Genomic DNA, 16,279 nt, shown 5'->3' with positions numbered 1-16,279 from the left:
AGCTTAATTTGGTAGTTTTTATGTGATTCAGCCTATAGTTTCACTTTGTTTAAGTTAATGGCTTTACTCTGTTTGCAGTAATAGCTTTACTGTACTCAGATTAGTATTTTTACTCTATTTATAATGATAGATTTAGTGTGCTCAGGTTGGTGGCATAACTCTGTTTGAAATGATAAATTTACTGTGCTCAGATTGGTGGCTTCACTTTGTTTGAAGTGATAGATTTAGTTTGTCAAGGTTGATATCTTAACTCTATAATTTGATAGCTTAAGTTACCAGTTATACCATATTTGAAGAACCAACTTCACCATATTTATTTATGAGCTACACTCTGAATAAGTAAAAATATTTGAAGATTTTCAACTTACCAGATACTTAGAGAAAACTTGCTGTTAAACTTTCTTCATATTAAAATAAAGTGTTGTTTTCAGTATGATATTTTTATGATTGAGCAAATGTTTTACACCCCTCCCCCATCAGCACCTAGAAACTCACTAAAGTAAAATTTTGAACTAAAAGTGTATAATTCTGGTTGTTTATTCTTAATACTTACCTTATTTTAGGTCTGTCATTTAATTACTATCTCATTTTGTTCTGACTATTCTAAACTAGACAAGCACCTGAAAATCCTGAAAGCAAAGTGGAATCCCTAAAAATGAAAAATGCTGTGCTGTGTGGTGTTATTTTGTCAGAATTCCTTAAAGAACTTGCTGCCATTAGTCAGGAGCACTCTGTTATTCAAGCAGATCCCGAGTTTTGGACCACGGATTCAATAGCCCGTGATAACAATTAACAGAAACACTAAACCATCATTATCATCCAATATACAGTTTTAATTGTGTATATAAAGATAGTGTTGAAAAATTAAAACCAAAAAAAGCTGATAATGGTTCTGCATAATCCCAAGAATACACAAAGAAATGACTACAAATATTTATTGGTGATTCAAAATTATGGCATCTGTGGAGAGAGAAATGTAGGTGTCGACTCATAGTAACAAAGCCAGATTTTATAATATTGGATTGATTAGGCCCAGCCATTGAATTCATGTTAATATGTATCCTACAAATGTTTATTTTTTTTAAAGATAAAAGTGTGATAATTATTAAAAGTTGTAGTTTATTCAGATTTTCTGAAATGTAATATTCCTAAAAAGTGATGTGATTCATTTTTTTGTGTTTTAAGGTTCTTAAGCAGCCTTAAAAGTGAAAAACATTGTTGATCCTGTAGTTAGATTTTTTATTGATTTAAAAGTTAGAGTTAGGAGTATGAATATGGGAAAATTTTCCCATTTCCAAGGGTATTTTTCTAATCTCCATATCATGATACGTGAATGTGGTTTGATTACATCATAGCAGTGATATTTGTGTGATTTTATACCAGTTATTTATAATTATGTGTACATTTTTAAATTCATCAGCCTTAAGGTTTTGTAAATATCTTTTATTGCAATGTTGTGATTATGTGTTTTAAAATAGTAATACTTCCTCTTCTCACAAACTGCAACTATATCAAATGTTTATTTTTAATCAAACCTAAGACAGAGTATTTCAAGCAAATAAAGTGAGCAAAATAAACTGCAGTTAATAAGTAGTTGTTTAAATACAGGAACCACACTTACCTTTGAACTGTTAACAAAATCTAACAAATGTATCATAGGTTACAGAGTGAGTGTTTGATTGTGCCTTAACATATATTTTTGTGAATACTTGTCTTAGTTATTAAATGGGTAACATACATCTTATAACAAAATATTAAAAACAGCTACCACACATTAAGAAGCATTTTTTTATTAAACCATTCATTAACCCAAACTGATCCTATATTTACTGTTTTTCATTATGGCTTGTTGAAGTTTTTCTATAAGAGAAGAGAAAAAATTCTTTATTGACAACAATCACAATAGTTTGAGAAGTAAATAGTATATTATTAAGAAACGTATAATAGGATATTGTACTTTTAATGCTAGTTTACTAGATAAAACTAATAAATAAAACTAACTATTTAAGACATTTCTTCTGTATGTTAAAAATTACAAGTTGGTATTTGTAACACTACTTAGAACTTAGAACAAAAATGATAGTAATGACAATGAACAGCTGAATTAGCAGGTGGTAAGTTGACTTATTTATTTAGAAATACAGGATTAAATGAGAATAAATTGAATACAAAGTGACAGGTGGTCTCTAAGATATACAAAAGGTAACTCTGGAGCTATGACCAAATGATAAAACAACGGACTAAAGATCAAGAATGGAAAATGAATGGAAAGAAAAACATGATTATAGATAAGTATGTAGTCAGAAAGTTGATTATTGGTAAAAATAATATGAAATAGATAAGTACACAGTCAAAACAGTTAATAATTAGCAAAAATAATGATTGATAAGATAGAAATAAGTCATAATTACAGTTGGGCACAGAAAGGATTGAACCACCAATTACCAAAAAAAGAATAGCATTGAGAGTGACTGAATGGTCAATATCAACAGGTGGACAGATGTAAATTTAAGGACGTAAATCTGGATTGAATTCCTCAGTGTAGACAGAGCAGATAGCAACATGGCTTTGCTCTAAAAACAAACAAACAAATGACATGTTAATGGGAATAGTTCTCTTATGGGTCAGCAGTGAACTTTCATATATACTACAAAACTAGTAGACAGAGTGCAAATAGCCTATTTTGTAGCTTTGTAGAAACAGAAAGAAATAGAAAAAAAAAGAAAGGCCAAAACCTAAATATTTTTGTTTGTAGAATCTACATGTTTAGAGATGGTGAACTGTTAAAGAACATCTAGGAATAAAGGAGAGTATTCCAGTTATTAGATGTTTGTTCACACTGATGGATAAAGATCGATAGTCTGGTTACTAGATGTCTCTTCACACTGATGGATAAATATTAATATTCTAGTTACTAGATGTCTTTTCACACTTATAAGAAAGATGAATAGTCTAGTTACTAGATGTCTCTTCACACAAATGGATAAAAAATAAATAGTCTAGTTACTAGATGTCTCTTCACACAAATGGATAAAAAATAAATAGTCTGGTTACTAGATATCTAGTCTTTTCATACTGATGGACAAAGATCAGTAGTCTGGTTACTAGATGTCTTTTTGCACTGACTTATAAAGATGAATAGTCTAGTTACTGTATGTCTTTTCACAGATGGATAAAGATGAATAGTCTGGTAACTAGATGTCTTTTCACACCAATGGACAAAGATAAACAGTGTAGTTACTTTATTCATCTTTCCACACTGATGGATAAAGAAGAATAGTCTAGCTACTATATGTCTCTTCACAAATGGAGAAAGATGAATAGTTTAGGTACTAGATGTCTTTTCACACCAGAGGAAAAAGGTGAATTGTCTGGTTACAAATACCTATTCACACTGGTGGATATAGGTGAATATTCTGATTATTAGGTGTCTTTTCACACTAATGGATAAAAGTGAATAGACTAGTTCCTATATGTCTCTTCAAACTGATGAATAAAGATAAATAGTCTGATTACTAGATGTCTCTTCACAGATGGAGAAAGAAGTGAAAAACCAATTATTCTAAAGGAAGCTGGTAGAATTGTTTGTTTGTTAAAGTTTGGCAAAGAAAGAATTGACAAACTAATAATGAAGATGCAAAAGGAAGGTAATTGACTGGATAAACTGCTAAGTAGTTGTGATAAAAACTTTGTTTTGTACATATATAAAGATACTTAATGCTACCAGCACATAATCAAAAGAGTTTAAATGGGAATCCATCCATGGTATACTATGATTTAAGATGTAGTTTATGGCTACTGTACTTTGTTATGAAACTTTTCATTGACACATTAATGGTGGATCTCCAGTTTCTCCAATGTATAGGGCCTCTAATTTTTACATTCCTTTGGTTATGTGACATTTTTGATGAACATTTTGAAATGGACCTGATTTTTATGTTGTGATTTGAGGGTAAGACATTTTCATGGTTTTCATATTTGTGTAGTTACACCACTGCTAATATACAATATCGACTGTGTAACTGTATTACTCTCATATACTCTGTTTCTAATGTTTTTTCTTTTATTTATTGAGCTTGTTTCCTAACCATCGAATGTATTTAAGTAGCTGTCTTGTAGAATAATTTGTCTAAGTGTTTTTGTACCAAGCATGCACCATACATTTTATGTAATTTTCTTATAATCACTCCTTTCCTTACAGAGGAAGGATGGTGTGACTGAAAGTGTAGAACTACAGGTTCTTCTTATGGATATGTATATATTGGTTCAGAGAGAGAAGTTGTCTCTGATTCTTAGCTGAAAAGTACACCTTGAATTATGGTGAACCAAAATTGGACACTTAAGATTGATCTCCCCCGTGGCACAGCAATATATCTGCAGACTCACACTGCTGAAAACCAGGTTTCAATACCTGTGGTGGGCAGAGCACAGATAGCCCATTATGTAGCTTTGTGCTTTCTTCTACATGAACAAACATTTACAATTATAACTAGGGTTGATCATAAAATAAGAAGTTTCTTCTTATAGAATAGTATGAACTAGTAATTAATAAAAATAGAATATGGTCCATTGGCTTAAGTTAATCAGATATTAAAACTGTGAATATTAATAATGGAAGTTAACTTCTAGTTATTAAGTTAAACATTATTATTCTGCTTAATTTTATTTTGTGTTTTTATATAGACCTTTTAACAGTAATAATTAAATTATCTAATTTACATAATAATAAACATGATCACATGCATGGAATACTTTTATGTGGTTTAACTCTTAGAATGCAATGGTCTGGCCTTGATTTCAGTAAAAGAGTACATTATAAAAACTTAATGCAGGTCTAAAACAAAAATGTTAATTAAATAAATATAAGCTTCACAAAATCTTCTGGCTTTGACACTCATTTCATTCACTCATAACTGGTGTTTTTATGTGAAGATTGTATAACTCACATTAACAATGTATTAATATTTGTCTTTCACAAACTCCATCAGCAAATCTTCAATAGTTATTTGCATTCTTCACATTTTAACTTTTTTAGAATGTGCATCTCTCTGACTATCAGGACTGTTCTATTTATCTATTCATTTAATTATGAACGAGATAACACATCTTAAACATTTCTTTTAACTAAGTTTATTTTACTTTGTGAATGAATTGTTGTAAATTATAAAAATGTCCAATATAGTTTTATAAATTGTAATCATGACAGAGTTGAAAAGGTTGTGGTAATTTTATTATTTAATAAATTTATCCTGTTACCTCAATTTAAATACTGTTTTATTTCTGTTTTGTGAAGCAACTTCAAATTACTTTTCTATTTAAAACACGTCTGATGTTAATTAATTAGGTGGCTCTTCACTGTTCAATGTTTTTAACATATTAAAGAACCTGAGATGTTATTTTTACCTTTCAAGAATAAACTGTGGTTGTTAACTGAATTAAACAGATTGTCTTCTTATCAAAGTGTGTGGTTTCTCTGCACTGCTTTATTTTTTGGTAAGCTATATTACAAGTAAGAAAATTTCAGATCTAATAAATGAAACTGGTTTAAAGTTGATCTTTGTTGCATCTGCTCAGAAACATATTTGCTAAAATGTACAAAAAGTATTATAGAAAAAATATAAATAGTTCTGAACAATGAAATGGTAAGACATTTCTAGTGTTGTGAGACATCATGAAATTGTAATTATGTTTCCAATGTTTATTTATTGAAAAACTCATAAATACTGAGAGTTTGGCTTCAAATGTTCTAGAAATGTATTGCTCAGTGCTTAGTTTGTTACAGTTTTCAACATTTGTATAATACTCTGTCAATCAGTTTTAAAGGTTTAAATATAGTCATTTGTGTTTCTCAATCAAACCCAAGTTTTTGTTTCAGTTTTAATCATTTGTAAAGTTTCTCTCGATCAGTTTTAATGGTTTAAATACAGTTGTTAGTAGGTGTGATTTTCAATCAAACCCTTGTTTTTGTTTAAGTTTCATGGTTTAAATATACTTGTTAGTAACTGTGTTTCTCAATCGATTCCTGGTTTTTGTTTAAGTTTTAAACATTTGTATAATACTCTGTACTTCAGTTTTTATGATTTCAATACATTTGTTAGTATGTGTTTATTCTCAATTGAACTCTATATTTGTTTGAGTTTTAAATGCTTTTATAATACCTCTTCATCAGGTTTAATGGTTTAAATCCAGTTGACATAGTATGTTTCTCAATCGAACCAGAGTTTTTGTTTCAGTTTTAAACGTTTGTATAATTTTTTCTCACTCAATTTTAATGTCTTTAAATACAGTTGCTAATAGGTTTGTTTCTCAGTCAAACCATAGTTTTGTTTCAGATTTACACGTTTGTATAATTTTTTCTCACTCAATTTTAATGTCTTTAAATACAGTTGCTAATAGGTTTGTTTCTCAGTCAAACCATAGTTTTGTTTCAGATTTACACGTTTGTATAATAATCTGCCCATCAGCTTTTATATTTTAGATACAGTTGTTAGTAAGCATGGTTCTTAATCTAACTCCAGTTTTTGTTTCTGTTTTACACTTGTATAATACTCTATACATCAGTTTTAATGGTTTAAATACAGTTGTCAGTAGCTGGGTTTCTCAATCGAACCCTAGTTTTTGTTTCAATTTTAAAGTTTGTATAATACTCCTTCCATCAGTTTTAAGGGTTTTAAATAGAGTTGTTAGTAGGCGTGTTTCTGAATCGAACCATATCTTTTGTTTCAGTTTTAAACGTTTGTAAAATACTATGTTTATCAGTTTTAATGGTTTAAATACCGATGTTAGTAGGTGTGTTTCTCCATCCAACCCTAGTTTTTCTTTCCTTTTAGTCGTTTGTATATTACTGTTTCCATCTGTTTTAATTGTTTAAGTAACTATACAGTATTCAAATCAATATCTCTACCTCCACCTGTTGTCATTATGAATAACTAATAAGACAAATTTAAGACAATAGATACAATACTGAAATAAAAAAAAAAAGAGGTGAAAATTATGGTTTAAGAAAAAGTTATAGATTTTTTACTCAGCGTTAAGAGTACAGTTCAGATTAAGTTTAAACATATGACATCAATAAAAATATTATTGATAGTTTGTGTCTGACAATTTAAAAAACAAACACAAAAACACTTTGGTCACCCTACGCATGAAAGAAATTGCGAGGTAAAAATGAAAGTTGTAAATGGAAAATTTAATTGTAAAATGATTATAAGATAACTTTAGGTGTGGAATAAAACTTAACCAGATACCAGTTAATTATTATTATATTATCCTTACTTACACATACCTAACTTCAGATCGTTATCTAGACCGAACAAGTCAGATAAAAAACAACACCAACAATATTTATTAACCAAACTCCACAAATATTTTCAGCCCCGCTACTTCACTAAAAAGCTATTTAATATGAATTTGTTACCAAATACTTTTTATATACATCATACAATAAATAATGAAAAAAAATTACCCCCTCATTTACAAACTGTGTCTGTCGTAATTATAATTTTGAATTTATTTACAATTAAAAGAACACAAACGAATAAAGCAATGAGTTGAAACGCGATACATAGTGGGAGAAAAACAAACAAACATATAGACACTGTACATATATACATGATGGAGAAAAACACAAGAATGATACAAATAATAAAATACTTAATACAAATATGTACGAAAAAAAATAATGAAGAAAATTAATTACATATACAGTTATGACAGAAAGTGTTCGTAACCTTGCGTCGTGAGTGGTATTTTCCTCATAACTTAAAAAGTAACACGATTAGGATAATGAAAGTAGGGCCCGGCATGGCCAAGCGTGTTAAGGCGTGCGACTCGTAATCTGAGGGTCGCGCCAAACATACCCTTTCAGCCGTGGGGGCGTTAAAATGTTACGGTCAATCTCACTATTCGTTGGTAAAAGAGTAGCCCAAGAGTTGACGGTGGTTGGTGATGACTAGCTGCCTTCCCTCTGGTCTTGCACTGCTAAATTAGGGACGGCTAGCACAGATAGCTCTCGAGTAGCTTTGTGCGAAATTCAAAAACAAACAAACAATGAAAGTATAGGATATTATAAATATTATACTAGCACACATCTACATAAATGTTTATGTAAATTGAATGACAAACTGTTTATAAACAAATAACCAAACATAGGAGGGGCAGAAAGTGTTCGTGCGTCTACTTTAATGGTTAGTTGTGTAGCCTTTCAGGTGAATTACTTGGCGCAATCTCTCCTCATAGCCCTCCATGATCGTTTGACAGTACTCGACTGGTATTTTCTTCCATTGGCCTTTATCAGGGGCGTAGCCAAGGAAGGGGGTTGTTGTTAAAACCTCCCCATGGACCCAAACTTTTTAGACAAGTTCAGTTGCCACCTGTAAAGTTTTATAAAGATCCGTGATTGCATGGCAGATAATTTCACACACAACAAATGGTCAAATACAAATTTGTGATTGAACACTCGTTTAATACAGCAAGTTTTGTCAGAACTAAAAAAACACAATCGAATATCTATGAAAGGCTCAAACGTATGTTCGTTCTTTCAAGGACATCTACAACACAGTTTGGTTCAACTTTAATATCACGGTGAATGTATAATAAGGCCTACTTTGCTGAGCTTGATAACTTTAAGTTGCATATCACATATATAGGCCTATATATTTATATTATGTTATTATTAAAATATTATTTTATGTTATTTATGATTAAAAAATAAGACAAACATCTCAGTATGCCATTCTGAAATTTGTCCAAAAGGTGGTCTCAGAATGCATAATTCAGGCTTTTATGTTTTTATTAAAATTTCCGGGGGCATGCCCCAGACCTCCTCTAGCATGGCTTCGCCTGCGGCTTGCATCAAGCACTCAAACTAACCCCCCCCCCCCCCCAGATGGCTATTTCTCGCTACCCTTCTGTTCTTTAAAGAAGGCCTCCAACTCTTGCAAGTTTTTCGGATGATGCTGATGAACCCTGGTCTTCAACTCATGCCAAACGTTTTCAATTGAGTTGAGATCAGGTGACTGCAATAGCCACTCCAGGACGCTTATATGGTTCCTGTGCAACCAGGATTGCACATATTTCGATCTGTGCTTAGGGTCATTATCATGCTGGAAGATCCAACGACGCCCAAGCCCCAAGTTCTGAGCATCATTCTTGATATAAGTGCTTAATATAACAGCGTACTCTTCTTTTTGCATGATTCCGTTGACGCGGTTAAGGCTGCCTACACCAGAAGAGCTAAAGGAACCCCATAGCATGATCGAGCCACCTCCGTGTTTAACTCTATGGAGGTGTTCTTTGGAAGATTTCGTTCCCCCTTCTTACAGAAAATATAGCGAACATCATTATGGCCGAAAAGCTCGAGTTTAGTTTCGACTGACCAAAAAATACTCTTTCAATAGGTAAAGGGTTTATCTCATCAGTGGTTCCCAACCTTTTATGCCCCACACCCCTAAAAAATTTTAATATGTTCTCGCACCCCTTACAGTAATTATTTATTTAAGAATAAAAGTCAGGGTGGCCAAAACAAATGTTATCTCGCACCCCCTGGAACGCTATCTCGCACCCCTGGCTGGGAACCACTGATCTACATGCTTTCTTGCATACGTCAATCGTGCTTCTAAATGAACAGGCTTTATATATGGACTTCTACGAGGACGGCATGCTTTGAACCCAGAAGAGCGTAACATGTTCGTAACTGTAGAGGTGCTTACTTTAACCCCAGTTTCCCTTACCTGTTTTTGTATGTCATTACGTGTTAAACGAGGGTTTTTACTAACTTCTCTGAGAACCTTCCTCTTGGTTCTCTCTGGACTTTTGGTGGGGCGTCCGGAACGAGGGAGGTTAGCAGTTGATCCTGTTAGCTTAAACTTGGCAATTATGCTTTGAACAGTAGATATCGGCACATTCAGTTGTGTAGCAATACCGAAAAGAGGCACACGAGACTTGTATTTTACAATAATTCGGTTTTTTAAATCACTGGACAGTTGTTTCCTGTTCGCCATGATGACCAAGCAGATAATGACGGAGACGGCTCTAAGTTGCCGGAACACTTTCTGTTCCTCCTATTTTTGGTTATTTGTTTCTAAACAGTTTATTTGTCGTTTAATTTACATAAAAAATATGTAAATGTGTGTTAGTATAATATTTATAAAAGAACATGCTTCTATTAGTCTACTCTTGATACTTTTTTTAAGTTATAAGCAAAAACCACTTTGGACGCAGGGTACGAACAGTTTCTGTCGTAACTGTATATATACATATATAAATATGAAAAAAATGATTGATAAGAAAAATTAATACATATATACATATAACTGAAAAAATGAATAATATGAAAAATTAATACATATATACAAGAATTACAAAAAGTGAGAACGGAGTTAGGACGGCTCAGAACCCAACCTCCCACCAACGCATTGAGAGGTGAAACGTGCGGCCACCACCGATGGAAAAAGTCCACGAAGCTCATCCGCCGAAAGTCCTCTTCGAGACAGAGTAACAGCTCATACCTGGCCTCACTCAGTTTCTTAAAGTACGACACCAGTGCCTGCTCGAAAACAAATTGGTTTCCACCAAGACAAATGACGTACGTAAAGACTGTTAACGTATACTAGAAAGAAAAGGCCAAGTGGTTGGGAACAGGAACCAGCACATGATATAAAATGGTCCTAGCCGAGAGTGGTGGGACCCGGAAAAGGCGGGCCACCTTTTTCCAGATCTCCACTGACGTCGGATAGAGGACCAACCTGTGCATAACAGACTTCACCTAAGAGTGACATAACTCACTTGCACAAAACATTCCACAGAAACATACGCTCCCTCACCTAAAGGATGTTATGCACCACGCACCAGTTGAAAGCCTAAAGATAGCTATCAACATTACGCAGCACAACACGGCCCCAAATAATGTCCCACAACAGAGCAGGGTAGTGTTGCTCAATTCTGTGGGTACATTCAAAGACCAGCAGGCGGTAGAGGGAACGGGTGTTCGACGGAACATCGGCTGACGCGACGCGGCATCGCCGTATCGCCGCAGCAACGTCCACGTACCACGAAGGAGGGTCAAAACAACTCAGTGTTTGCAGGCTCAATGGAACACCAAAGAGCCTTCGCCCCGTGTCAATCAAGAATCTAGTGAGGTGACAACAGGGATGACCCTCCTAGGACAGAGAGTAAAAGGTGGTACACAAAAGGAGAGAACGACACTGGGTTCGGATGCATGGTATGCCAAGACCTTCTCTGGGAGGTGGCAGGATAAAAGAAAGTTGAGACAGCCTCAGGCTTGCCACCCCACAGGAAGGTGAAAACAGTGGAGTCATCCAGAGGAAGAACAGCCCCAAGGTACCAAACCAAGGGGAGTATCCTCCTTACCACCTCCTCCCTGCTAAACAAGTTAGCGGTGATCGTACTCTGTCGAACCGACTAGCTGTACCACCTCTCCTAGGCAACCTGGGGCTCGCGAGAAAACAAACCCCAAAGCAAGTGACTGGGGAGGAGGTCCAATCCAGTCCAAACGGGAGTTGGCACACAAGGCCCATTTACTCAGCAATCTAGCCCGAGACTTGGCATAATTGAGCTGGGCAGCACTGGCCCATTGTAACGGTGGACAGTGGCCAGCGCCGAACCGAAGTATGTTGAGTTCTCAATGAACAGGTTCACATCGTCTGCATGAAAACATGCGTAACACTCATATCATCCGGCAGCTGGAGGCCACATACCGAAACCGAATGATACAGATAAGAGAACAGGCACTCGATCACCAACGCATAAAACGAATGGGATAACGGACAGCCCTGACGAACTCCCTGCAAGATGAAAAGGAAGAGGTCAGATATCCGTTAATCAAGAGTCTGCTCGAAGCGGTCACGTACAAGGCTTACCTGCACTGAACAAAACAGGAGGAAGGCCACATCTCTCCAGAACGAACCACAAAAATTTGTGGTGAACTCGATCAAAAGCTTTGCTCTGGTCGAAGGACACAAATATCGCAGGGATATCCCTATCCGCGATATAATGGAATAGGTCCCAGAGAAGCACCAGACTTTGTTGGATGCTTCTGCCACGCCCCTCACGTCTGAGTGCAGTGAACCAAGGAAGGCGTAACTACACCCAAACGGGCACGCAGGACTTTCCAAATAATCTTTGCATCCAAGTTCAAGAGATACTGAACGCCACGAGGAAAGATCTTCAGTCTGGCTGGCTCTTTGTATGGCTTTGTCTTTCTCGTCTTTTCCCTTCATTGATTCATCAATACTCTTCATACCTTATAAGTTAAATAGGGGGACTGAGTTATAAGTTACGAAGCTCGTTGACAGATTGATTTATGTATGTCATTTTATATTATGAAACTATAAATCAACAAGATCTTTATTTATAACGGATTTATTTTCACCAGAAATAAAATTAGAAATATAATCTATGAAATAGAAATGTATTTTCTCGTCGTATCCTTTGCAGTGCATTACAGTTTCACTTATTCAAGACTTCTAAACAGAGATTTGATGAGATAACCAAAGAAATATAGTTAAGCGTTTAAGAATTAGATATTACATAGTGAAACAACTGTTTGATGGTTGTATTATAAACTTTGTTCCAAAGCGAAATATTTCACAATATCCAATATTTTTAGTGATAATTAAGTTATCTGCACATTAATCATTGTTCTTGAGGTCTTCTGATTATTTTTCTATTATACTGTGTCATAATCAAGAACTAGAACGTGCTTTAACTATGGGGCTTTGGTGATTGAAAAGTGTACTATGTAATAGAAACCAAGATACGAATTTAGATACCAGAAATATTCATTTGAATACAAAATACGTAGGTTTAGTGTGAATAAGTAATACTTAGTCAATCAACTTAATACTGGGCGAAGATGATCAAAACAATAAAAATAAGCTTCTTATAACTAGATGTTATACAAGGTAACAAGTATTTAATGATTATATTACAAACTTCCTTCCGACAAAGTTATACATTTAACTACATCCAATATCTTTAGAGGTAGTTCAATTATCTGTATATTAGTCATTCTACTTGACATTTACTGATTATTTTTCTATTATACTTTGTCATATTTTACATGAAACATACCAAGCTTTACATCAAGTCCGTCAGTTTATTCTTGAACCATATTTTTTTTAGTATCATAACAATTAACAATAAATTATCCGTTCACAAAGATCTGAAAATATTTACTTTAATCAGAGGATCTTCTTCACACTGGACTTGAAAACGATTAAATATTGTAATGAAGAGAAACTAGAACGTTCTATAAATCTTGTCTGTTTCACAAAACATTTGGTACAAATTTAAATGGTCAGTCGCATGATCACAAAATATTCTAGTGTGTGTCCAGTAGGTTGTTTTATTGATGATTGTGACCAATGACAGAGTCAATTAACTTACTGCTCAGATAACGGTAAGTATTTGTGGATCAAGAAAGAGAAGTTCTTTTTTCAGAGCTCAGTGACTGTTACAGTGATGTCCACTTATGAACTAAAGGTTTTCAACCTTGCGAATGCCGCCAGCAAATCAACTAACTATTTCATGTACACTCAGAACTGTTCGCACCACTCCAAACATAATCTCAAATGACCGATTTAAGATGTATTCCTTCTCCATTAGTTTAAAGTTAATACGTCTTATCCATAACCATAAAACATAAGAAGAAACAGTCTCTTTCGTTTGTAATAGAATGACGTAAACACACGTTTAATCAAAAACAACAGTAAAGAAAACCACGAGTCAATATACTTCATTTTTTATTAAATAGTATAAAAGGAAATAAAAACATAGAAACTCTGTAAATCGTATCAGATCATTTCAACATTAGTCAAAGACTGAGATAAAATTAGGATAACAAAAATTCACACATGTTTGATTATCCTGTGAGTAACGAATCGTACTTGTATTATTCACTACAAATATGTATCTAACTTCAGATCGGATCTAGATAGTCGTACAGAACCTTCCAATAACGCCACTAAGGGTAGGCAAGGCATGACCATGTGGTTAAAGTGCTCGATTCGTAATCTGAGGGTCGTGGTTCGAATCCCTTCACCCCAAATACACTCGTTCTTTCAGCTGTAGGCGTTATAAAGTGACGGTCAATCCCACTATTCGTTGGTAAAAGAATAGCCCAAGTGTTGGAGGTGGTAGTGACTAGCTGCCTTCCTCTAGTCTTACACTGCTAAATTGGAGACGGATAACGTAGATAACCCTCGTGCAGCTTTTCGCGAAATTCAAACACAAAGGACTATAATTTTATTATGTTTTATATTACTTTAAATAAATACTTTTACGTCACACAAACTAGTGTTAATATTACACACTAAACAATTTAGAATTTATTCTAGTTCAGTAGTAAAACAAATACAGATTAATCCTCAAAGATATGCTACTTGTTTATTAGGCCAGTTTAACATAGGCAGTCTTGTATAGAAAGCAACCTAACTGGCTTTCTGCAAGTTTTTGCACACGTTTAGAGTGGCGGTGTAAGAACGCTTACTTTGGTACATTTAACGTATAACTTTTCACAGTGGGACCTAAAACAGACCTATAAATTATGTCATTTTACAGATAAGATTATTCCTCTATATTTAATTTCAAGGAAACTGCATAGCGTATATCATAGAAATGTCAGAAAATGGTAAAATTTACTTGAAATGTCTTTCAAACCTTAAATCATTAATTAATTAATTTTTTTATCCAAATGATTGGATGTTTATAAAACCTTGTAAGAATCTTGAACGTAACTTGTAGGTTGACCTTAAGGTAATAGTAAATAAACTGAAATATTCTGCTGATTTAACTTTACTTGATCGGTAAATCAACTCACAGAATGCACCTGCACTTCCTTATTTGCTTTTACAAGAACTTCAACTCGTCCTCTGTATTTAGTTCACTACGTTTGTTCAGGTAATATTTTTTTTACTGCTGGTAAAAAAAACATAGATTAAGTGTAAATGTTCTTTCATGTGGGATTGTTTTAATAATAGCGTGGAAGGTACACTGGACTATTTACTGTGTCCCACTCGTAATCCAACGCTGTAAAATACGTTAAACCTACCGCTCACATACCAGGGACGTATCATTTAGTATATTATTCTATTCAATCTTATGTACCCGTTCATTATTCGGGTTATGAAGGAATGTTAAATTACATATTAATTATAAGCCAATAAACTTCTCTAAGTCAGTTAAGTGCCTAGGGTTAATGCTCATTCAAAGGCTTAAATGGAACCACATTAGTAACATTACTTGCATGTAAGTAACAGATACTTACTTACAACGCTTGGGCAATATTAATAAAAGATACAGCACTAAACTCCTAACCATTATATGTAAAGATCTATCACAGACCATTGTTTCAATATGGAAATGTAGTTACCTTTAACACGTCTAATTACCTATAAAATAAAACACAGTCACCCAGGACATAATGATGAAAAGTTTACAGATTAGTAATTTACCCACCATCTGAATATCTAACTAGACTCAACGACATCACCCATCCCCATTTAAATTACCATCTGGCCTCTACACAGTAAAAGTTTTTTTTCTTGTGATATTCCACTCCCACCCCATGACTAATCTTAGACGTAGGATCAGTACATCCAGTCCTGAGAAAGACAATATCAAAATACGCTTAATTATAGCTTAAATAAAAATTAAAATTAGTTTTACAACTCTGATAAAAGACAAATCATGATATCCAAGTCATTTTATTCATTTAACTTTGTTAAACAATCATTTCAGTCTGAAATAACTAATCAAATTAATAGTTATATCACAATGTCACTTTGGCAAACTTTCAGTACACTCTGTATGCATCTCTTCGCTAATCTCAACGAAAATCTCCTTGGCGGAAGTCATGACCACGTAAGTAAAGATTTGTTGGATAGTTGACGTTTTACGGCACAAATCAACAAGACTATCCGCACCAAACTACCGGTAAAAATTAAATATGAAGAAAATTATTAAAATTCATATAAAGGAATCATCTTAAACTAAACAAAGTCTATTTTAATTAAAAACTTAAAATAGTGTTAAAAAGAACAAAGATCCTTAAAACTAAAACATTTATAGGGTGGACAGCATAAGGGGTAAACCTATGGACAAAACGTATCTAAAATGGTGCCGTCATTCAGAGCCATAACGACAGGAGTATGGGATATTGTGACTTGAGGGTCACACAGACCACACAGTGTTGCATAAGTAAGTCCCAGATAAAACAAAACGATGAGTCAAAGTCTGTGACCAATGCATAGTCTAGTTA

General features: G+C 34.0%; 1 protein-coding gene across 1 annotated transcript in view; it reads left to right on the top strand.

The window, feature by feature from the left end:
* LOC143236146 (FHF complex subunit HOOK-interacting protein 1B-like) overlaps positions 1-1,437 on the top strand; it is a 68,477-nt gene extending 67,040 nt beyond the window's left edge. Inside the window, 1 exon segment of the mRNA XM_076474434.1 lies at positions 613-1,437. Within this exon segment, the coding sequence (XP_076330549.1) occupies positions 613-793 (181 nt within the window). The 3' untranslated portion in view covers positions 794-1,437.
* The last annotated feature ends 14,842 nt before the right edge of the window (positions 1,438-16,279 follow it).

This window comes from Tachypleus tridentatus, chromosome 13, assembly GCF_004210375.1.
Source record: "Tachypleus tridentatus isolate NWPU-2018 chromosome 13, ASM421037v1, whole genome shotgun sequence".
Classification (NCBI taxonomy): Eukaryota; Metazoa; Arthropoda; class Merostomata; order Xiphosura; family Limulidae; genus Tachypleus; species Tachypleus tridentatus.
The sequence above is the reverse complement of the archived record's forward strand: the minus strand, read 5'-3'. Positions and strand labels throughout refer to the sequence as shown.